Below are 25,489 nucleotides of genomic sequence, written 5' to 3' on the forward strand. Positions count from 1 at the left end.
CACTTTAGCGAAACTGGTGATAGCACTGGCGGGATATGTTTTTTTAGCTAGCAAAGACGCTGGTTTGAAAGATTTGTTTGAAATTTCTAATAAATATTACATTTAATATTAAATTGTTTCTTATTTTCATTTCGATGCCATATGCTTGCATTTCACTATGTACATAGTCATATTATAAAGGTACATATAATACATACATAGACAAAATTTTAGACTAGTTTTTCTCAGGAACGTAACCCTCGCGAATAGCAGGGGTTTATTGTATATATAATTTATTGCATTGCTTTTACAATTTTATGTGAAAAAAAAAAAAGTGTGGAACCATTTTAGTTACTTTTAATGAAAGTGATATTGTAAACAGAATTTTAAATGAATGCTGATATGATATTTCAAGTTATTCTATTATATATAAACTTATGTTTGCTTGTTTTAACAAAATATAGTGGTGCACTGGTAGCTAAGGGCTCTGCACAAGTGATTGAGTCATTTGTAAACAGCAGCATTGATTTTACATTCAGTGGTGAATCTGATATAAACTTTGTAACAGACTTTGATTTCTATGAAAGCCCTTTCAGAATGTGTCTTCAGATGAATCAGCCAGAATTTGTATTTCGGTAAGTAAAATAATTTCCATAGTTAAAAGGCTTTGAATTATAATCCACTTTAGATTAATGAAATTATCTCAGATAGGTTGGCAGTAAGAACAGTTTTTAGAATAGCAATTTGACAATTATAGATTTCACAGGTTGGCAGTAAGAACAGATGAAACCATGAAAGTTTCATAGAGAAATCATTGCTTTCACTTATAATCCTTATATATCCAAAAGTGCTTTGCCAAACTTTAGATATATTTTATCACAGTTAACAAAATAAAAACAAAAGATAAAAAGGACACACATCACACACCTACTATGTTATCTCATATGAGAGTGTAATCTTTCCAAAAAGGTAGTCCAATTTTAATTGTGTATGTTTTCCAGAATATGCATCAGTGCTTTTGGTATCTCTGAACTCAACAGTCTTGGGAGAATATGCTTCAACTGGTTAAGTTCATAAAAGGAATACTGTGAAAGATAGCAGGCTATTTCAAATTACCAATTATCAAAATTGCTAAAATTACAATGCTGACAGTCAAAATGGCTACACTTAAAAATGTGACAGTTAAAAACACTAACATGGTTAAAATGCCAACTATCTCAAAACACCAGCACCTCAACATGATTAAAATATGAACAGAGTCAAAATACCAAAGAGATTATAATGATTTTTATTCAAAATACATCAGCTGCTCAAAACAGCAACTAATCAGAACACCAAGTAGTGAAAATAGTGACCTTTTATAATAGGTTGTAGTACCAACTGAGTGCATTTCATTACAATAGTTAGTTACAAGATATTACATATACAAATGCAGTGAAACCTAGATTTAATGGAGGAGAAGTATGGCCTTTTCTCCTAAATTCAATTATCCATTAACTCGAAAGAAAGAAATATATTTAGTCACCAAAGTTGACAGAATGTTTTGAAAAAAATACTTTACTGTAAAATAAACTCAGGTTTCCATGAAATTTCTGGTTCCCATATAATAATAATAAGTCAATCTGACAATGATACACTTCCTAGAAGCACTCATGGCTAAATGGAGGAACGCCATCAAGGTCGAGAACATCACAACTAGGCTGTCCCCATCAGAAGAAGAATCCCTTATGGGGAGATGTTCTGAGTCCACTATGGTTCTGTCTAGCACTCAACACACTGTCCACCATGCTCAATAACAGCAAGTACAGATATACCCTAAAAGAAGGGAGGAAGAACCTGTACCACCTGTCTCACTTGATGTACGTCGATGACATCAGACTCCATGCCACAACCGAGGATCAACTTCAATGGCTGTTCCGGATAATCAAAGAGTTCATCACTGATATCAGGATGCAATTTGGCGTAGATAAATGCAAGACCAATGGATTGTATCACGGAAATCCAGAAAGCCGAAACTACCAGCTGAAGACCAATGAAGAGATTGAAGTCATGATAGAGGAAGAGGCCTACAAATATCTGGGGATGATGCATGCTTGCCAGTTAGAACACAAGGAGATCAAGGCCCACTTAAGTCAGAAATGCCATCAGGGACCATGGAGCCTGCTAAAATCAAAGCTGAATGGCATAACATGTTCAGAGCCATAAACACCTACACAATCCCAGTACTAATGTACCCTTTGTGATCGTAGATTGGACTAAACAGGCCTGACGTAGCCCAGTGGTCAGGAGCGAGAGTGCAAAGCACGCGTTCCTTGAGTGGACCGGGGTTCAAGCCCGTGACTACTAAATACGATAAATATTTGTATTGACGATTTATTGTAAACTCTACTGACTTGGTTGTCGTGCCGGCGTATAAACAGAAAATTAATTTTTATTTTTTATTTATTTAACACTGAGCTGGAGAGATTACGAGATTGACTAGAATAATGATGACCAAGATCTGTGACCACCACCTGAAGTCGGCAATCAAGAGACTGACCATAGCCCAGAAAAAAGGAGGGTTGGGTTTGACTGACCTTGAAACAGGAGAAGATGATTAAGAACCTGCAGGATTACTATCAAGAAAACACAGCACAAGCCATAAGAAAGATATACAAATGGCACACACACACACACCACTCAACCTCAACAAGGAGGCTCCACTCAGAAAAACAGAAAAATGGGCAAAGAAGGCACTCCATAACAGACATTACCCACGACCTCCATCAAGATAAGTACATATACAGGGTGTCTCAAAAATACACGGCATAACTTCAGGAATGAGTTCCTCATATGGAGACAATACAAATATTTTATATCAACATAGTTCCGGAAATGCTTGGTTCCCAAGTTTTGAAGGTAGTAGTAGTAGTAGTAGAAGTGGCATGTGATGCAAGAAAGCAAATGTATGAGCTTATGCAGCATCAGCCAAAAGAAAATAAAAAAAAAAAAAAAATCACACCATTCCCTCCAAATGCCTGTCCAGTTCCTCCTTAAATTTATTCAACCTATCAACTTCCACAACGACAGATGGAAGTTTGTTCCAGCAATTAAACACCCGCTGGCTAAAGGAAAATTTCCACACATCTATTCTACATCTGTCTTTTCTTAATTTGAATTTATGCCCCCTTAGATTCGTAATCTGAACAAGTGGAAGGATCCCATCAGAATTCAGCGTGCTCAACCCATTCAAGGCCTTATATACCTCAATCAGATCACCGCGCAGGTGCCTAGTCTCCAGCCACTGCAATTTGCAGAACTTAAGCCTCTCTTGGTAAGAGGATCCCTTCATTCCCCTCACCAATCTTGTTGCCCTTCTCTGTACACGCTCAAGTAAATCTACATTCTTCCTAAAATGAGGCCTCCAGACCTGTACGCAGTACTCAAGCCGTGGCCTGACCATTGCCTTATACAGAGGGATAATCACCTCCTTTTCCCTGCTAGCAAAATTCCAATATATCATTGACAAAACCCCATGATCTGCCCTGGCAGCCTGTCTGCATTGCTCAGAAAACTTCATATCTGCCTGCACAATTACTCCCAGGTCTTTTTCATTTTCTACCACCTTAAGTGTATTACCACACAGTTGGTACGTTTCTCTGGGGTTACTTCTACCCATATGTAGTACTTTGCATTTGTCAAGGTTAAACTTCAGTTGCCACTTCTTAGCCCATCTGCCCAAATTATCTAGATCCTGTTGCAGTAGCACACTGCCATTACTGTCATTAACAACCCTGCCAACCTTTGTATCATCTGCAAACTTCGACATTAAGCCTGATATACCTTCATCAATATCATTGATAAATATACAAAACAACAGTGGACCTAACACCGAATCCTGTGGGACTCCACTAATAACATTAGTCCAAGAAGAGCAGCACCCATTGATTACCACCCTCTGTCTTCTCCCACTTAACCATTCTTTTATCCATTGTAGCAACTTACCCTTAATACCATTCTGCTCCAATTTGTACAATAGTCTTCCGTGCGCAACAGTGTCAAAAGCTTTCCTGAAATCCAAATATATGATATCAAAATTATTTTTCGCATCCAGTTCCTTTGTAACCACATCATAATATCCTATCAAATTTGTCAGACAAGACTTTCCCTTAACAAACCCATGCTGTGTCTGAATTATTGCTGCAGTCTTGTCTAGATGATCCTGCAATGCATCCTTAACCAGCGACTCCATTATTTTACCCGGAACAGAAGTTAAACTAACTGGTCTGTAATTACTCGTGTCACCCTTCGATCCCCCTTTGTGAATTGGGGATACATTTGCACATCTCCAGTCCGTGGGAACCTCCCCTGAGTCCAAGGATGCTCTCATAATTATGGCTAAGGGTTTGCTTAGTTGCTTTGCCGTCTCCTTTAATATAACTGGATAGATCCCATCCACCCCAGGTGCTTTTCTTACGTTTACCTTCAACAATTTCTCTTCCACTTTGCTCTCAGTTATTACAAAATCATTAAGTATCTTGCTACAATTTGATAACCTTCTGCCATTTTCAAACCTTAATAATTCCTCACGTGTGAATGTAGATGCAAAATACTCATTCAGTTTGTTTGCTAGCTGAGCAGGATCATCAACAGTCGAACCATCGATGTCAAGTGGACCGATCAGATTCATCCCCTTCCTTTTAGAGTTTATATAAGTAAAGAAATCCTTGCTGTTTTTCTTAGCATCTTTTGCCAAGGATTTCTCGTAATCTGCCTTCGCCTGCCGAACCTCCTTTGTGACCTGATTACAGATTAACTTATATCTGCCATAGGCTTCTATGTCGCCTGATAATTTATATGCATCCCATGCATTTTTCTTCTCTGTTACGAGTCTCATTAGTTCATTTGACAACCATTTAGGCCTAAACCTTCCCACTTAGAATTTACTGTTGGTAACGTCAGTTGATCCCACTGTACAGAATTTAAAAACTGTCGGAGACCACTGTACTCACCTTTACGTCAGTACACTGTGATCACTGCCACCTAGTGGTTCTTTTATCTGCAAATTCCTAACACATGAATGATCACTGCTGATAACCAGATCAAGAGTATCACTTTCTCTGGTTGCCTCTCGAACATGCTGCTGCAGAAAACAATCATCCAATAAATCCACAAAAGTCTGACTAGTGTGTGAGTGCCCAACCCACAAGTTCCAGTCAATATCTGGGAAGTTAAAATCCCCCATTATAAGACATTCCGATTTACTAGCCCACTCTATTTCTCTGTACAATTGTTCATTGTACTCATTCAAGTCATTAGGCCTATAACACACTCCTACTCTTATTTTTGCTTTCGCAGTGCTTATGTCACATCAAACTGACTCAACAGTGCACTGTTCATCTATATCAACTGGATGCACTTCTTTTGATTTTATGTTTTTCTTTATTAACAGCATAACACCTCCTCCCTTCCTATCCTGTCTATCCTTTCTGTACACATTGTACTCCCCAAATTCCAGTTCGGCATTCCTTATATCTGTGTGACACCGCGTCTCTGATATCCCAACAATATCCGCTTTGATGTCTTGACCAACACTTCAAATTCATCAGATTTATTTACTATACTTCTAACATTGGTATACATGCAAGTATACATGCACCTATTCTTATTCTTAATTACTCTAACACATCCCATATACCCACCTGTTTCACGATGACTGCCATCCGTCCCTGAAACCCCCAACACCCCTCGCTCCAGGTCGCTACTTATTCTAATAGAAGTTGTGCAAGAATCACCTTCACCTCTGCCTACGGCTACTGTTAAACTATTAGTCCTTGTATCCCCCCAAGCTATCAGTTTTCCGACCCACCTAACACTGCCTCGATAGCATCAGCAAATATTCTTGCACCCTTTCTATTTAAGTGTATCCCATCCCTGTAGAAGCAGTCTCTCCTGTTAACAAGTACAGTCCAGGGTGAAAAAAATTCTATCCCTTGAGCCTTGCACAATCTTTCCAGGGCCGAATTGATCGACAAGGCTCTCATCATATACTCCCTCCTATCGTGTCTGGGAAGAATTGCAGACACTTTCAAATTCAACCCTATTTCACGGCTTTTTTTCAACAGTGACCTGTACTTGTTAAGTAATTCTGCCGGTCTCCTACTCTTAATATCATTAGTGCCAACGTGTACAACTATATCACCTTTTGTGCCCTTAAAAGATGATATCTGCTCTACAACGTCATCAGCCTTTGCCCCTGGCAGACATACCCTGGTCCTGTTCCACCTATCCTTTTTACAAAGGATGTTCCCCGTTTCCCTGACAATAGTCACCAACAACTACTAGTTCCTTTGGGACCAGCGCAATCTGCTTTGGGGGTTGCCGCTGTGTTGCGTGATGACCAGTGCAAGCTCTGGCGTTGATGTGGGCAGCTGAGAGCCTGATGGGCCCCTCAATTTAGATCTTTCGAGGGCATCCACCCTGTCCTTCAAACTCTCATATAGGCCCATAACAACGCTGAGTTGTCGCCTGATTTCCTTGCACTCCTTACATCGCGCACACACAAAGACATCCCCCATGGCAATATCATGTTCCGTTCTAACATTGGTATACATGCAAGTATACATGCACCTATTCTTATTCTTAATTACTCTAACACATCCCATATACCCACCTGTTTCACGATGACTGCCATCCGTCCCTGAAACCCCCAACACCCCTCGCTCCAGGTCGGCAAACATTTCACAAGTTGCACATTTTTTTTAGGCTGTGATGCGTTGGAGAATCGCCCCCCTCAGTTCTCCCACGAGTCACAGCACTCCTGCCACTTTGTGCCCGTTGCTTTGCTGCTCTAGTTTGGGGCATGATATTTTTTTAAATTAATGAGATCAATAAATTAAAATTAAATGTCAATACTATGCTATCTAATAGAAACAGTGAAGCGTATTACTGTTTCTATAATTATACGTTAGAGCTACCTAACTACCTCAATTAAAAATTTGAATTCCCTATCACTATAAACAAAAAACAATGCCTGCAAGATTCGAACGGACTAACAGTTTTATAAAGTATTACGTAAATCTACAAAATCTGTTTATATAAATTAAAATAAAAATAACCAGCGTAATTAGAACTATAAGACTACGTATTAAGTACAATACAAAATAACAATTATATAAATAAAAAGCAAACACTTATCGTTTTTTTCAGAGCCTGTAACTCGCAGCTGTATTTTCTAAAGAGAGTCAGCTAAAGGTCTGTCTATGACACTTAACTGTTCACATCACCTTATAGTAATTGTTCAAAATGTCCACCTTCTGCCCGAATACAGGCATCACATCAACGTCTCATGGACTCGCGAAGACGATGCCAAATTCCTGGCATGTTTGGTATTGTCTCACAACCTGCCACAATTCGATTGCGGAGAGTTTCCACATCAGTTACCGGAGTCGAATACACCAATGACTTTAAATGGCCCCACAAGAAGAAATATAGTGGGTTTAAATCAGGTGAGCATGGAGGCCAGGCAGTTGGTCCACCCCTCTACTTCAGGAGTCGTAGATCTTGGTCATCCTCCGTTGGCAGCACAAGGTGTAAAGATCCTATGTTCACAAAGGTGGCAATGGATACCTTCAAACGTTTTCTTGTCTGGACATCTTCGTTCGGGGAACCTTTCATGGTACAAACGAGAGACCAGAGCAGTGCCATCTGCCAAACCATACATAAAGTGCATATCCGCTTGCTCCTGATTTGAGTACATGGTCGGAATGGAAAACCACCAGATTCTGTCAGTACCTTGTGATGAAGGAAATCACCTGCGGGAGATAAGACATTCCGGTTAATAACTCGGGAACCAAGCATTTCCGGAACTATGTTCATATAAAATATTTTTATTGTCTACATATGAGGAACTCATTCCTGAAGTTATGCTGTGTATTTTTGAGACACCCTGTATATGATGGCTTCCAACTCATGGCTGATGATTTGATTTGATTTGATTTGATTTGGTAGTTGTTGGCGCATCGGCTTCTGTGGCCATATTGCACCTCCCAAGGTTTTTGCAGTACTTTGATCCAAGCCCGAGGCGGGAATCGAACCCGCGACCTTTGGGTTGCCGGGCAGGTACTTTACCTACTCGGCTAGCCCGGTTGGCCATGGCTGATGAACAGGAGGCTCTTCCCTGAGACTGAAAGATTCATGCTCGCTATCCCCAGAACAGAATAACCAAGTGCAAACTACTCTGGTTCAAAAGGACTTAGTTTTATTAGAAGACTCTGTTGTCAGGGAAATGGGAAATATTTTTTGTAATAAGGATAGGTGGACTAGAACCAGGGTATATCTGCTGGGAGCAACTATTAATGATGTCACCAACAGAATATCAGATTTCGAGGGGGGGAAAAGAGAATATTATTATTCGTGTGGGGACTAATGACATTAAACATACACAACCTGATGATTTGTTAGACAAATACAGGACCATGCTGAAGAAACGTCATGAGTTAGGTCGCAATGTCTGTGTGTCTGCAATTCTGCCTAGTCACGAAAGGAGGGGTTATATGCCGAAAGCCTTGTTGATTAACTCAAGACTTGAAGGACTCTGCAAGGCTTTAGGGGGAAAATTTCTATCAGCTAGGCCCACACTTGTAGGTAGAAGGAATCTGTTTTGTAGAGACAGGATACATTTAAACAAAGGTGGTACAAGGTTTTTTGTCAGTATTATTGAGGATACCTTAAACTTTCAGGGAAACTGCTAGTTTGGGGAAAAATATAGATACACATTTATCTGATAGTATTGGTCAAATTAACGCTTGCACATACCTCAAGAGTATTTGTTTGTTACCCCAACAGAACATAGTAGCGAGATGTTCTGAGGAGGGCAGAAACGTTTCAAATGAGCGAGTAGCAAATGCCAGGGAAACAAGCTTAAATAACTTTAAGTGGTGTTTCAGGGTAGTTAACTATACAAGAACACTAAGTCTTAATTGTTTATACAGTAATGTCAGAAGTGTCATCTTTCTTGTGTATGTTTTCACTCAATAAAATGAGTGAATTCAAACTGTTGGACAAGTAATGCTGATATGATAGGGCTTATGGAAACGTGGTGCCACCCGAAGATAGGGGATGATGAGTTTCAGTATGGTATGTATAATGTATTTAGGAAGGATAGGGAAGATAGAAGGGGTGGTGGGGTCATGCTTCTTATCAAAAGCAGCCAGAGTGCGATGAAAGCTTTCCCAGATTCAGACGTTTCGCATGCTGGTATAGAATCTGTATGGTGTGAGACAGTTAGAAGCAAAGGTATAATGAGAGTGGCAGTAATCTACAGGCCAGGTGATTATGAAGATTATGATGAGAGCATCTATATGCAAATGAATGGGCAGGTAAGCATCAATGTCTTTTTTTAGTGATTTTAATTTTCCTTTAATTGATTAGAGCAAATGGGAAGGAAACTCCATATGGGGGACAAAATTTTTAAATCAACTAAATGATTGCTATTTGTATCAACATGTCAGGGAAAGTACTAGGAAAAAGAATATTCTAGACCTGATCATCACCCATGAACCAGATGAGATATTAGGGCTTACAGTACAGGAACCACTAGCAGGAAGTGATCACGGAGTTCTATGGTGGACGATGAAGAGAGAGAGGTAGCAGTAGTTAAAGGCAAAGGAATGGGTTATAATTTCAGAAAAGGAAATGACGATGCCTTAAGGTGCTACATGGCCTCTATTAACTGGTAGATATCTCACAGAAAGTGAATACAATTGAATTGTGGTATACATTTAAAGCATTAATCACAGAAACCTTGAATGCTTATATACCATTAAAAAAAATACACCACAAGGAGGATTCTAAGTTGGATGAATAATGAAGTTGTCAGATTACTTGAGCAGAAAAAGACGGCATGGAAAAGTTACAGAGCAATAAAAAGTACTGAAACCTATAACAGCTACAAGTTGATCTGTAATAATGCCACTGAAAAGGTTAGTCTGGCAAAGGCAGATTATGAGATTAATGATATTAAGAGTAGGCAAAGAGAGCAAAGGGGAGGGATAAGGAATTCTTTGCATATATAAATGCAAAGAAGAGAAGGACAAACCAGATTGGACCCTTATGCAATGGATGTGGGATAGCATTAGATACCCCAGCTGATGTTGCAGATGAACTCAACAGTTACTTTGCATCTATATTTACAAAAGAAAAACCCTTTTATGTCAATGAGAAATTATGGGAGTGAAGTTGAAAAAAGTGTAATTAATGATGTTGAAATTTCACATGTAGTAGTAGTAGTAGTAGTAGTGGCACATGACGCAAGAAAGCAAGTGTAGGAGCTTATGCAGCATCAGCCAAAAAAAAAAAAAAAAAAAATCACACCATTCCCTCCAAATGCCTGTCCAGTTCCTCCTTAAATTTATTTAACCTATCAACTTCCACAACGACAGATGGAAGTTTGTTCCAGCAATTAACCACCCACTGGCTAAAGGCAAATTTCCGCACATCTATTCTACATCTGTCCTTTCTTAATTTGAACTTATGTCCCCGTAGGTTTGTAATCTGAACAAGTGGAAGGATCCCATCAGAATTCAGTGTGCTCAACCCATTCAAGGCCTTATAGACCTCAATCAGATCACCGCGCAGGTGCCTAGTCTCCAGCCACTGCAATTTGCAGAACTTAAGCCTCTCTTGGTAAGAGTATCCCTTCATTCCCCTCACCAATCGTGTTGCTCTTCTCTGTACACGCTCAAGCAAATCTACATCCTTCCTAAAATGAGGCCTCCAGACCTGTACGCAGTACTCAAGGCGTGGCCTAACCATTGCCTTATACAGAGGGACAATTACCTCCTTTTCCCTGCTAGCAAAATTCCTATATATCATTGACAAAACCCCATGACCTGCCCTGGCAGCCTGTCTGCATTGCTCAGAAAACTTCATATCTGACTGCACAATTACTCCCAGGTCTTTTTCATTTTCTACCACCTTAAGTGTAGTACCACACAGTTGGTACGTTTCTCTGGGGTTACTTCTACCCATATGCAGTACTTTGCATTTGTCAAGGTTAAACTTCAGTTGCCACTTCTTAGCCCATCTGCCCAAATTATCTAGATCCTGTTGCAGTAGCTCACTGCCATTACTGTCATTAACAACCCTGCCAACCTTTGTGTCATCTGCAAACTTCGACATTAAGCCTGATATACCTTCATCAATATCATTGATAAATACACAAAACAACAGTGGACCCAACACCGAACCCTGTGGGACTCCACTAATAACATTAGTCCACGAAGAGCAGCACCCATTGATTACCACCCTCTGTCTTCTCCCACTTAACCATCCTTTTATCCATTGTAGCAACTTACCCTTAATACCATTCTGCTCCAATTTGTACAGTAGTCTTCCATGCTCAACAGTGTCAAAAGCTTTCCTGAAATCCAAGTATATGATATCAAAATTATTTTTTGCATCCAGTTCCTTTGTGACCACATCATAATAACCAATCAAATTTGTCAGACAAGACTTTCCCTTAACAAACCCATGCTGTGTTTGAATTATTGCTGCAGTCTTGTCTAGATGATCCTGCAATGCATCTTTAACCAGTGACTCCATTATTTTACCCGGAACAGAAGTTAAACTAACTGGTCTGTAATTACTCGTGTCACCCTTCGATCCACCTTTGTGAATGTTTATTTAATGAAAACATTTTAGAGCATACAGGCCAGTAAGGCTCTGGGGTTGATGGCATTTACCCTTTAATCTTAAGGGAGGTGGCAATTGAGTGCATTGAACCATTGAGGCTAATTATGAGAGCATCACTGGACTTGGGAGTGAATCTGTTGGATTGGAAAAGTGCCAATGTATCTCCAATACATAAGAGCGGTTCTAAGAGTGAAGTGGGAAATTACCGGCTGTTTAGTCTAATTTCAGTAGTAGGGAAAATCATGGAGACTATGATCAAGGGTGGAATCAGGATCACTTAGAGAGAAATAGAATTCTGAAGGATACTCAGCATGGTTTTGTGAAGGGAAAATCATGTTTAACTAAACTGGTTAGCTGTTTTGACAGGGTCATTCAAGACCTGGACATAGGGAATAATTTCAACATTGTTTATTTGGATTTCAGCAAGTCATTTGACACAGTCCTGCACGATGCAAGGCAGAATGTGCTGGTCCCACAGGAACTAGTAGTTATTGGTGACTCTATTGTCAGAGAAACGGGTAACATGCTTTGTAAAGAGGATAGGTGGAACAGGACCAGGGTATGTCTGCCAGGGGCAAAGGTTGATGACGTTGTACAGCGGATATCATCTTCTAAGGGCACGAAAGGTGATATAGTTGTACACGTTGGCACTAATGATATTAAGAGTAGGAGACCGACAGAATTACTTAACAAGTACAGGTCACTGTTGAACAAAAGCCGAGAATTAGGGTTGAATTTGAAAGTGTCTGCAATTCTGCCCAGACACGATAGGAGGGATTATATGATGAGAGCCTTGTCGATCAATTCGGCCCTGGAAAGATTGTGCGAGGCTCAACGGGTAGAATTTTTTTTCAGCCTGGACTGTACTTGTTAACAGGAGAGACTGCTTCTACAGGGAAGGGATACACTTAAATAGAAAGGGTGCAAGAATATTTGCTGATGCTGTCGAGGCAGCGTTAGGTGGGTCGGAAAACTGCTAGCTTGGGGGGATACAAGGACTAATAGTTTAACAGTAGCCGTAGGCAGAGGTGAAGGTGATTCTTGCACAACTTCTATTAGAATAAGTAGCGACCTGGAGCGAGGAGTGTAGGGGGTTTCAGGGACGGATGGCAGTCATCCTGAAATAGGTGGGTATATGGGATGTGTTAGGGTAACTAGGAATAGGAATAGGAGCATGTATGCTTGCATGTATACCAATGCTAGAAGTATAGTAAATAAATTTGATGAATTTGAAGTGTTAGTCAAGACATCAAAGGCGGATATTGTTGGGATAGCAGAGACATGGTATCATACAGATATAAGGAATGCAGAACTGGAATTTGGGGAGTACAATTTGTACAGAAAGGATAGACAGGATAGAAAGGGAGGAGGTGTTATGCTGTTAATTAAGAAAAACATAAAATCAAAAGAAGTGCATCCAGTTGATATAGATGAACTGTTGAGTCAGTTTGGTGTGACATAACCACTGCGAAAGCAAAAATAAGAGTAGGAGTGTGTTATAGGCCTAATGACTCGAATGAGTACTGTGAACAATTATACAGAGAAATGGAGTGGGCCAGTAAATCAGAATGTCTTATAATGGGGGATTTTAACTTCCCAGATATTGACTGGAACTTGTGGGTTGGGCACTCACACACTAGTCAGACTTTTGTGGATTTATTGGATGATTGTTTTCTGCAGCATCGGCATGTTCGAGAGGCAACCAGAGAGAGTAATACTCTTGATCTGGTTATCAGCAGTGATCATTCGTTTATTAAGAATTTTCAGATAAAGGAACCACTAGGTAGCAGTGATCACAATGTACTGATGTGGGATTTACTTAAAGATATAATTACCATCAGGGGTAAAGGAAAGGGTTTTTGCTTCCGTAAAGGTGAGTACAGTGGTCTCAGAAAGTTTTTAAATTCTGTACAGTGGGATAAACTGAATGTTACCAACAGTAAATTCTAAATGGGAAGCATTCAAGGAATTAATCGTGGAAGCTACTAAAAGTTTCATACCTATTAAGAAATACTGTTCAAGGTTTAGGCCTAAATGTTTATCAAATGAACTAATGAGACTCGTAACAGAGAAGAAAAATGCATGGGATGCATATAAATTATCAAGCGACTCAGAAGCCTATGGCAGATATAAGCTAGTCTGTAATCAGGTCACAAAGGAGGTTAGGCAGGCGAAGGCAGATTACGAGAAATCCTTGGCAAAAGATGCTAAGAAAAACAGCAAGGATTTCTTTACTTATATAAACTCTAAAAGGAACGGGCTGAATCTGATTGGTCCACTTGATATCGATGGATCGACTGTTGATGATGCTGCCAATAGCAAACAAACTGAATGAGTATTTTGCATCTACATTCACACACGAGGAGTTATTAAGGTATGGAAATGGCAGAAGGTTATCAAATTGTAGCAGGATACTTAATGATTTTGTAATAACTGAGAGCAAAGTGGAGGAGAAATTGTTGAAGTTAAACATAAGAAAAGCACCTGGGGTGGATGGGATCTATCCAGTTATATTAAAGGAGGCGGCAAAGCAACTAAGCAAACCCTTAGCCATAATTATGAGAGTATCCTTGGACTCAGGGGATGTTCCCACGGACTGGAGATGTGCAAATGTATCCCCAATTCACAAAGGGGGATCGAAGGGTGACACGAGTAATTACAGACCAGTTAGTTTAACTTCTGTTCCAGGTAAAATAATGGAGTCACTGGTTAAAGATGCATTGCAGGATCATCTAGACAAGACTGCTGCAATAATTCAGACACAGCATTTGTTTGTTAAGGGAAAGTCTTGTCTGACAAATTTGATAGGATATTATGATGTGGTTACAAAGGAACTGGATGCAAAAAATAATTTTGATATCATCTATTTGGATTTCAGGAAAGCTTTTGACACTGTTCCGCATGAAAGACTATTGTACAATATGGAGCAGAATGGTATTAAGGGTAAGTTGCTACAATGGATACAACGGTGTTGGGTCCACTGTTGTTTTGTATATTTATCAATGATATTGATGAAGGTATATCAGGCTTAATGTCGAAGTTTGCAGATGATACAAAGGTTGGCAGGGTTGTTAATGACAGTAATGGCAGTGTGCTTCTGCAACAGGGTCTAGATAATTTGCGCAGATGGGCTAAGAAGTGGCAACTGAAATTTAACCTTGACAAATGCAAAGTACTGCATATGGGTAGAAGTAACCCCAGAGAAACGTACCAACTGTGTGTGTGGTACTACACTTAAGGTGGTAGAAAATAAAAAAAACCTGGGAGTAATTGTGCAGGCAGATATGAAGTTTTCTCAGCAATGCAGACAGGCTGCCAGGGCAGGTCATGGGGTTTTGTCAATGATATATAGGAATTTTGCTAGCAGGGAAAAGGAGGTGATTATCCCTCTGTATAAGGCAATGGTCAGGCCACGCCTTGAGTACTGCGTTCAGGTCTGGAGGCCTCATTTTCGGAAGGATGTAGATTTGCTTGAGCATGTACAGAGAAGGGCAACAAGATTTGTGAGGGGAATGAAGGGATCCTCTTACCAAGAGAGGCTTAAGTTCTGCAAATTGCAGTGGCTGGAGACTAGGCACCTGCACGATGATCTGATTGAGATATATAAGGCCTTGAATGGGTTGAGCACGCTGAATTCTGATGGGATCCTTCCACTTGTTCAGATTACGAACCTAAGGGGGCATAAATTCAAATTAAGAAAAGACAGATGTAGAATAGATGTGCGGAAATTTGCCTCTAGCCAGCGGGTGGTTAATTGCTGGAACAAACTTCCATCTGTCTTTGTGGAAGTTGATAGGTTGAATAAATTTAAGGACGAACTGGACAGGCATTTGGATGGAATTGTGTGATTTTTTTTTTTTTTTTTTTTTTTTATTGGCTGATGCTGCATAAGCTCATACACATGCTTTCTTGCATCACACGCCGCCACTACTACTACTACTATGAGTGGTTACGTTATAAGCTACCTGGTCTTGGCGCATGATAGCCTTAGTTGCTAATGCGCCAATAAAATCCAAACCAAACCAAACGTTATAAGCTGGAACAGGTTGGAATCACAAGGAAAATCCTTAGATGGATAGTTGGATGGCTTTAAGGCAGGAGGCAGAGGGTTGTGATAAATGGTTATTCCTCAGATTGAGTTGATATAAGAAGTGGGGTTCCCGAGGATTTTCATAAATGACATCGGTGAACGGATAGAGGCTGTGATGTTTAAATTTGTGGATGATGTAAAGATTGGTAGAGTAGTTTATGATTGCCGCCAAGCAGAGCTTGTTCAGAATGACCTAGATAGACTTCAGGAATGGTCGGAAAAATGGCATCTGTGCTTTAATCCAGCAAAGTGTAAGGTATTGCATCTGGGGAACAGTAACCCCAAAATAATTTATACACTTGGCGGAGTTGAACTAAAGCTGGTAGTGGAGGAAACGGATTTGGGTATTACAATACTGTCGGATATGAAGTTCTCCGATCATTGTAGGCTGGTTGGAAGGAGGGCCATGGTGTCCTATTAATGATTTATTGAAAATTTTGCTATTAGAGATAACATCATAATCCCATTATATAAGGCTATTGTTAGACCACACTTGGAACACTGTGTTCAAGTATGGAGACCACACATAAAGAAAGACATTGTGCTTCTTGAAAGGGTTCAAAGACGGGTAACTCGCCTGGCGAGATCGGCAAAAGGACGTCCATGTGAGGGAAGACTTCGAATATGTGGGTTGCAGAGCTTGGAAACTAGGCACCGTAGAGGAGATTTGATTGAAGTGTTAAAGGCTCTGAGAGGCATAAGCAAAATGAAAAAAGGACAAAATATTCACGGTTATAAATGATTCTAGAACCTAGGGCCACAATTTCAAGTTACTGGAAGGGGGGGGGGGGGTTGTTTAGACTGGATTGCAGGAAGTTTTATTTTAGCCACCAAGTTATAAATTACTGGAATAAGTTACCTACATGGATGATAGAGACTGACACTTTTGGGAAATTCAAAGGTCAGCTGGATAATTACCTAAGGGAGGAGGCAAATGCAAGGTTGTCCATTTCCTTTTCTCTTATTAATTACTATTATTATTATATTTTTAATTTTCTTCTTATTATTAATTTGTTTTTATTCTTTTTATTTTATTTTATTTTATTATTATTTTTTATTTTTTTTAGCTGGTGCATCATAAGCCATAGGCTTCCTTGCACCATGTGGCCATTACTAATACTAATTCAAGATCAAGTAATCAACACCATAAACTACAGGAAATACATCACCAAGGACTCTGGAGTGACAGGTGACACATGTTGATGCCACCTGACCCTAGAAACAATGCAGCACATCACCACGGAATGCGATCACCCAGATGGAGTACACTCACAGACATGACCAAGTGACCAGGATAATATATTAGAAGCTAGCAAAAATACCAGCTGATCAAAGAATGTGCACCATATTACAAATATGAACCTCAGGTTGTAATAGAGATACGTAATCACAAACTGGGACTGTGCCATAATAACAAACAAGGCATAACCCTTATCGACAAGAAGGAAATGGCTACCTACGTGATCAACACAGATTCATCCCCTTCCTTCTAGAGTTTTCATTAGTAAAGAAGTCTTTGCTGTTTTTCTTTGCATCCTTTGCCAAAGATTTCTCATACTCTGCCCTCTCTTGCCTAACTTCCTTTGTGACTTGATTACAGACTAGCTTATATCTACCATAGTCTTCTATGTCACCTGATAATTTATATGCATCTCATACTTTTTTCTTCTCTGCCACAAGTCTCACTAGTTCATTTGCCATCCTTTTAGTCTGTTCTGGTATTTCCTGTCAGAGACTTAGTAATTTGGAATCTTCTCGGTTCAACCTTCTGTGGCTTAAAGCCTCTCAATGCCATTTTGCCAAATTCATCTGTTGCCTCTACTGATCTTCCAGTTCCACAAATCACTTGGAACTCTTTGAAGCTCAGTTTTTTTTCAGTCCAACTTTCCTAATAGTGAGGTAATTTCCCTCACTATTAGGAAAGTGATTCTAAATTTACCAATTTTAATGTTTACACCTCCAGCTAGTTCGTCTTCTAGCCACACATATCGAGCTGCTCAAGATGCTTAGGCTTTTGCAATTTACTAATAACCTAACACATTGTTCATTTACCTACTAGAATAACAGACAATTATATACACATAGCCGGCACTCTTGATCTTTTTATTTCATGAACTACCCATCCAAGTACATAGTCAAGGTGAGTGGTCCTATAGGCACCTAATATCACAACTTGGTGATGGTCTTCTTCAATGGAGCTTTTCTCTCATGGCCATTCTCAGTCTCATGTTGTTTGGCATTATAAGAATGCAAAATGGATGATCTGCAAGATTTCTATTATTCTTTTCCTTGGTTGGATTACTGTTTTAAATCTTCTGATATCATTGTTTGTTCAGGTCGTGTCAGTGAAATTATTCTTGTAGGGATGAAATCCTTTATTCCACACTCCACATTGAAATCTCATCCTTTATTTAAACCTAAATTTACCAATAAATGTGCTAAGGCTGTTCAAGATAAGAATCTTGCATATCATGGTTGGCTTGCATCAAAATCTCCAGGTTAGCTTTCTGCCTACATCAAAGCACCCAGCAATTGTATCCAGTTATTAATCTGTCCAAACTAGATTTTGAATAGGCTAAGAGTAGAAAACTTGCTGCTTGTTCAAATGTAGTCGAGCATGCTGGCCTCTTACTAAAGCTATTAGTCATAAATTTTGCCCATCTGTAACAGATGGGCATCTGTAACAGAGCTACCTCTGTTACAGATGATCGCAAATATCAATTCTGTCAGCTTCAATCTGCTGGAGATATATATTGGCTTATGTTACCCATCTGTGGACAAAATCATTGAATTTGCCCATAGATGGGCAACATAAACCAGTATGGTTTGGTGAAACTCAAGCAGTTGCTCTTGACAGTTCAAAGACTTTTGATCATGTATGGCATAAAAGTCTTTTAAATAAGCTTCCATCTTATGGATTACCAACTGTTTTTTGCAATTGGGTATTCAGTTTTCTCTCTGACTGCTCATCATAGATGATGGTAAATGGCTCACTGTCTTCTAATTTTTTCATTAATGCTGATGTTCACCAAAGTTCATTTTTTTCTTCCTCTCTTGTTTATTAATAACCTTTTTCCACTGACTGGAAATCCTATCCAGAGTTTTGCTGTTGTTAGCACACTGCATTCAACCTTCCAGTTGGAGACATCTTGCTCCGCAGAACATCTTCAACTTCTCAAATATCCACTATCAATTCCTTAAATGCTGATCCTCAGGCAATTCTTCAAAGGAACAAAGATAACTTAGTTAATTTCAGTCTTCTAAAATTCAGTACTGTCTTATATCTCAATAAAAGGATTCTTCTGCTCCTATGCTTATCATCTTTAATGACACTAAGATATTAGATTACCCTGATCTATTAGGGATTACCCTGATTTCTAAAATCTCTCTCTTGGTATAAGCACATCACAAATATTTCTTCCTCTACATCTAAAAAATTGCATTTTCTCTTTTTCTCTCAGCATTAACTTTCTTCTAAACAGCTACTCACTGTACAAATCTCAAATTCACTCTAGCATGGAATGTTGTTCCATTATCTGTCTGGGTGGCACCTCAGGCGTATGGACTCCATTCAAAAGAGGACAGTTAAGTTAATTAATGACCCATCTGTTAAAAGTTTACTCTCTGTCTCACAGTTCTGTTTCTGCTTCATGTTTTTTCTATAGATACTCCATGGGCACTGTTCTTCTCAATTGGCTTCTATAATTCCCTCTCTCTCTCCCTCTCCCTCCCTCTCTCTCTCTCTCTCTCTCTCTCTCTCTCTCTCTCTCTCTATATATATATATTCCAAACTAGTCTGAACATGTGCCATAACCAGTCAATTTCCATTTACCCTCCTACTTCAAACTCACAGAACCAACTTTTGTTCTCCTTTTTCATTTTTTTTTTTCTGGAACAACCTCCCTTCATATGTATTTCCTGAATCCATATGAAGGGATATCCATATCAAATGAACTAGTGAGACTCGTGACAGAGAAGAAAAATGCATGGGATGCATATAAATTATCAAGCGACTCAGAAGCCTATGGCAGACATAAGCTAGTCTGTAATCAGGTCACAAAGGAGGTTAGGCAGGCGAAGGCAGATTACGAGAAATCCTTGGCAAAAGATGCTAAGAAAAACAGCAAGGATTTCTTTACTTATATAAACTCCAAAAGGAAGGGGATGAATCTGATTGGTCCACTTGATATCAGTGGTTCGACTGTTGATGATCCTGCTCAGATAGCAAACAAATGAATGAGTATTTTGCATCTACATTCACGCATGAGAAGTTATTAAGATTTGAAAATGCCAGAAGGTTATCAAATTGTAGCAGGGTGCTTAATGATTCTGTAATAACTGAGAGCAAAGTGGAGGAGAAATTGTTGAAGTTAAACATAAGAAAGGCACCTGGAGTGGATGGGATCTATCCAGTTATATTAAAGGAGGCGGCAAAGCAACTAAGCAAACCCATAGCCATAATTATGAGAGCATCCTTGGACTCGGCGGAGGTCCCCACGGACTGGAGATGTGTAAATGTATCCCCAATTGACAAAGTAGGATCGAAGGGTGACACGAGTAATTACAGACCAGTTAGTTTAACTTCTGTTCCGGGTAAAATAATGGAGTCACTGGTTAAAGATGCATTGCAGGATCATCTAGACAAGACTGCAGCAATACTTCAGACACACCATGGGTTTGTTAAGGGAAAGTCTTGTCTGACAAATTTGATAGGATATTATGATGTGGTTACAAAGGAACTGGATGCAAAAAATAATTTTGATATCATATATTTGGATTTCAGGAAAGCTTTTGACACTGTTGCGCATGTGAGACTATTGTACAAATTGGAGCAGAATGGTATTAAGGGTTGCTACAATGAATAAAAGTTGGTACAATGAATAAAAGGATGGTTGAGTGGGAGAAGACAGAGGGTGGTAATTAATGGGTGTTGCTCTTCGTGGACTAATGTTATTAGTGGAGTCCCACAGTGTTCGGTGTTGGGTCTTCTGTTGTTTTGTATATTTATCAATGATATTAATGAAGATATATCAGGCTTAGTGTCGAAGGTACAAAGGTTGGCAGGGTTGTTAATGACAGTAATGGCAGTGTGCTACTGCAACGGGATCTAGATAATTTGGGCAGATGGGCTAAGAAGTGGCAACTGAAGTTTAACCTTGACAAATGCAAAGTACTGTATATGGGTAGAAGTAACCCCAGAGAAACGTACCAACTGTGTGGTACTACACTTAAGGTGGTAGAAAATGAAAAAGACCTGGGGGTAATTGTGCAGTCAGATATGAAGTTTTCTGAGCAATGCAGACAGGCTGCCAGGGCAGGTCATGGGGTTTTGTCAATGATTTATAGGAATTTTGCTATCAGGGAAAAGGAGATGATTGTCCTTCTGTATAAAGCAATGGTCAGGCCACGCCTTGAGTACTGCATACAGGTCTGGAGGCCTCATTTTAGGAAGGATGTAGATTTACTTGAGCGTGTACGGAGAAGGGCAACAAGATTGGAGGGAATGGTGGGATTTTTTTTTTTTTTTGGCTGATTGTGCATAAGCTCATACGCTTGCTTTCTTGCATCACATGCCACTACTACTACTACTACTACTACTACTACCTTTAGCCACAATTATGAGAGCATCATTGGACTCAGGGGGAGGCCTCACGGACTGGAGACAGTCTGAATAATAATATCATCCACATATTTTCCGCATTTCTGTCAATGAGCTTACCTATTGATTATTGGTTCCTATTATTATTTATTCATGTTCCTATTTTTATGACATGACTGCAGTTGTTAAACAATATTGTTCATTAAAGTATTAAATATTATTCATATTTAAAATATTTGAAGGGCAACAAGATTGGTGAGGGGAATGAAGGGATCCTCTTACCAAGAGAGGCTTAAGTTCTGCAAATTGCAGTGGATGGAGACTAGGCACCTGCATAGTGATCTGATTGAGGTGTATAAGGCCTTGAATGGATTGAGCACGCTGAATTCTGATGGAATCCTTCCACTTGTTCAGATTACGAACCTAAGGGGGCATAAATTCAAATTACGAAAAGACAGATATAGAATAGATGTGCGGAAATTTGCCTTTAGCCAGCGGGTGGTTAATTGCTGGAACAAACTTCCGTCTGTCGTGGATGTTCCTCAAATAGGCCTCTGAGGTTGGGTATATTCATATTACGTTCTTAGCGTTTTTTCCACCAACCTTTCATGGAGTAAAATAAAATTAAAATAAAATAAAACAAAACAAATCTTGATAACTATATTTACAATAACTGTATTTACAAAATTAATATACGTATTACAATATTAAAAGTATTAAAACACAAGATTAAAATGCATTAAAATATACTAAGTTAAAAGCGATAAAATTCCGTAGCTTTCAAAGGCTCCAGCCTTCTTCTGAAGAAGGAGGCTGGAGCCTTTGAAAGCTACGGAATTTTATCGCTTTTAACTTAGTATATTTCCGTAGTTTTCAACTTAGTATATTTCCGTAGCTTTCAAAGGCTCCAGCCTTCTTCTGAAGAAGGAGGCTGGAGCCTTTGAAAGCTACGGAATTTTATCGCTTTTAACTTAGTATATTTTAATGCATTTTAATCTTGTGTTTTAATACTTTTAATATTGTAATACGTATATTAATTTTGTAAATACAGTTATTGTAAATATAGTTATCAAGATTTGTTTTGTTTTATTTTATTTTAATTTTATTTTACTCCATGAAAGGTTGGTGGAAAAAACGCTAAGAACGTAATATGTCATGGATGTTGATAGGTTAAATAAATTTAAGGAGGAACCGGACAGGCATTTGGAGGGAATGGTGTGATATTTTTTTTTTTTTTGGCTGATTCTGCATAAGCTCATACGCTTGCTTTCTTGCATCACATGCCACTACTACTACTACTACAACATGTTATGACTTTGTTTCAAATTTTTGCAATCCACTGCACTCAAATTGATTTGTCCTATTTCTACTATTGGCATAGGAGGAAACTTTGAATTTCTCTTCCTCTATACAGTGTATTGTCCCTTTGGGCTGTTTTAAAAAATTCCAAACCGGTAATGTTTGTTTGTTTGTTATTTGGTTTTAGGAGCATTTGCAACTAAGGCCATATTGCTCCGGGTATATGTGGTGGTCATTCCCTGACCTTTCCGCATCCTCCGTATTTGGTGGTCACAGGCTCGAACCCCAGTCTAATCAAGAAGCGTGTGCTACGCACTGCTGCTCTTGTCCACCTGGCCAACCGGTAATGTGACTTTTTTATTAATATTTGTAGGTTCTGTTTAGATACAAAAAGTCTGCTGCACTTTATCATGACTGATACTGCATTGTCACAGCAACGAATTTTAACCTACAACCCAAAAGGATACCTAGCTATTAAAAAAAAAAAAAAATAGAAGAAATAATTAATAAAACAAAATTAAAGGGGGGAGGGAGGGAGTGAAGAGCAAGCAAAAAGAACAAAAAATACAAATTTACTTGATAATCTGTGTATTTTAATTCCTTGATGAATGGTTAAAAATTATTCTTTTCTGGGGGATAACTAGAAAATTTGAGAGACAAATTTTATGAAAGACAATTATGTTTTTCTGAAAAGAACTGCAATATTAAATGTTGATACATTTTATTCTATAATAATTAAGCTTTGTTACGTTGCAGTAGCAAATGGAGATAAGTTTAGTTATGTTCACTATTTATATGAAAATAACTCACTAAAGCACATAAGTAAAAATATCACCCTCTGTAAAAGAGTTTATTATATCGTTTAGTCATTGCTTTGCTATCCTTACCCAATAAACATAAAGAGGAGTTGGGGAAACAAGTACTCCTACCACATAACAATTATTGTCAACAGCAATTACTTCCTCCCCCACTCACATGAGGGGAGAATTTCGAACAACTATGTCAACCCTTGGAAATAGATATTTCACTTCAAATGGCTGAAAATGAAACTTAGGGCAAATAAACTGTTTTACAGTGTGATCATCCCATTGTGTTTTGAAGTTGATGGTCTACTGTGTGATATGAGGATGGCAGACGTGACATAGCAAAAGCTGATCCATACCATGATTTATAGATAATAACAAATTTTATTATCTTTGTTTCATGAAAATAAAAAAAGAAATTTATCTTTTACTTCAGGTGGTGAAAACAAGAGATAAATACAAGCTTATTCGTTCCATAGCTAATGCAAAGAGTTTACGCATGTTTGCTGGCCATAAAATGATATGCACTCATTGTTGCCTTTTAGCAGTCCTGTGGGGGTTTGGGGGGGGGGGGAGAGGAGAGTAGCTTGAAATATGAAAATTAAGGTGTATGTGCACACACACACTGCCAAAATTAAATTGCTCACAATAAAAAAGCTTGTTTAGGCCGTTACATATTCATATTAAAAATTAGAAAAAAACTAGGTAAATTTGATTTCAGGCTGATGCAGATGTTAAAAGATAAATAATTAGAAACCTTAATATAAGATTTTTATTATTATTCATTTTGCATGTGTTCTAATTTCACTTGCTGTGTACCCAAAATTCCAGAAAGCCTCTTTCAGAATTCCAGAATGTCTCAGGCTTTCTGGTTAAGGGGTCCGATACTGTATATACTTTTTTGTGTGTCTTTATGTTGCACAATTTGAAAATTCCCAATATCTGTAAGGTGCCTAGCCTATGCAGTGGTTGAAGGTTATATTATCTGATTATGTAATATAGAGAGCAATAAGGATGATTTATTTATAAGTTTCCATTAAATACATAATGAAAAGGTAATAAAAATAAGCCAGAAAACATAGATGTACATAATTGTATATTAGAAATGCGAATTATGTCACCAATGTGCCTTCAATGCTTTTAGCAACATTCAGCCACAACAAGATCCGTGCATGATAAGACTAGGGTAATAAGAAAAATATTTTATGAAAGATAGGTTAGAGTTAGAGATACGTTACATTAGAAAGATCAAATTATAAATAAGTGGGTTCACATAACTTAATATTTTAAATAATCTAAGCATACTTATTACAGGTTTACCCAAAGTTGATGCAACTTTTATGTAAAATAAACCATGCCGTGTTGTTATTTGGTTTTTAGGAGCATTAGCAACTAAGGCCATATTGCTCTGGGAATATGCGGTGGTCATTCCCTGACCTTTTTCCATCCTCCGTATTTGGTGGTGACTGGCTCGAACCCCGGTCTAATCAAGAAGCGTGTGCTATGCACTTCTGCTCCTTCCCACCTGGCTACGGAGGTGCACATGGTGTGTGTGTGTGTGTGTGTGTGTGTGTGTGTGAGTGAGTGAGTGAGTGAGAGAGAGAGAGAGAGAGAGAGAGAGAGAGAGAGAGAGAGTGAAAACAATATACAGTTGACACTTATTATGGTATTATAACTGCAATCATGTCAAGTTAGATATTAACTTAATTATAACATTGGAATTTCATTAAATTTCTGCAATCGAACAAAATTCAATAATTGCACAATTACAAAATCTCATATACCTTGTTATGCAAATCCCAAAAATTGATTCAAAACAGGAAAAAATTACTTCTATTCTCTTTCTGTCTTATCTAACAAATGGAACTCAGAAAGAAATTAATTACTATACCTTACAGATATGACATTCAAAGACAAGTCAAGATACCAAGAAGAAAATATGAAGTCACAAGGAAAACAAAGAGAAAAATGTATATTCCATCAAAATCTTATAATCTGTATCAAAAAAATTCTGACCAATGTGCTGTGATGCTGTTAAATATGTAA

General features: G+C 38.6%; 1 protein-coding gene across 1 annotated transcript in view; it reads left to right on the forward strand.

The window, feature by feature from the left end:
- LOC150081854 (microsomal triglyceride transfer protein large subunit-like) overlaps positions 1-25,489 on the forward strand; it is a 318,164-nt gene extending 292,675 nt beyond the window's left edge. The window contains exons 17-18 of the mRNA XM_090380346.1: positions 444-614; positions 25,342-25,489. Coding sequence (XP_090236472.1) covers positions 444-614; positions 25,342-25,489 — 319 coding nt within the window. The remainder of the gene's footprint in view (positions 1-443; positions 615-25,341) is intronic.

The sequence above is a fragment of the Mastigoproctus giganteus genome, chromosome 8, assembly GCF_048544385.1.
Source record: "Mastigoproctus giganteus isolate SK-2022 chromosome 8, ASM4854438v1, whole genome shotgun sequence".
In the NCBI taxonomy this organism is placed as follows: domain Eukaryota; kingdom Metazoa; phylum Arthropoda; class Arachnida; order Uropygi; family Thelyphonidae; genus Mastigoproctus; species Mastigoproctus giganteus.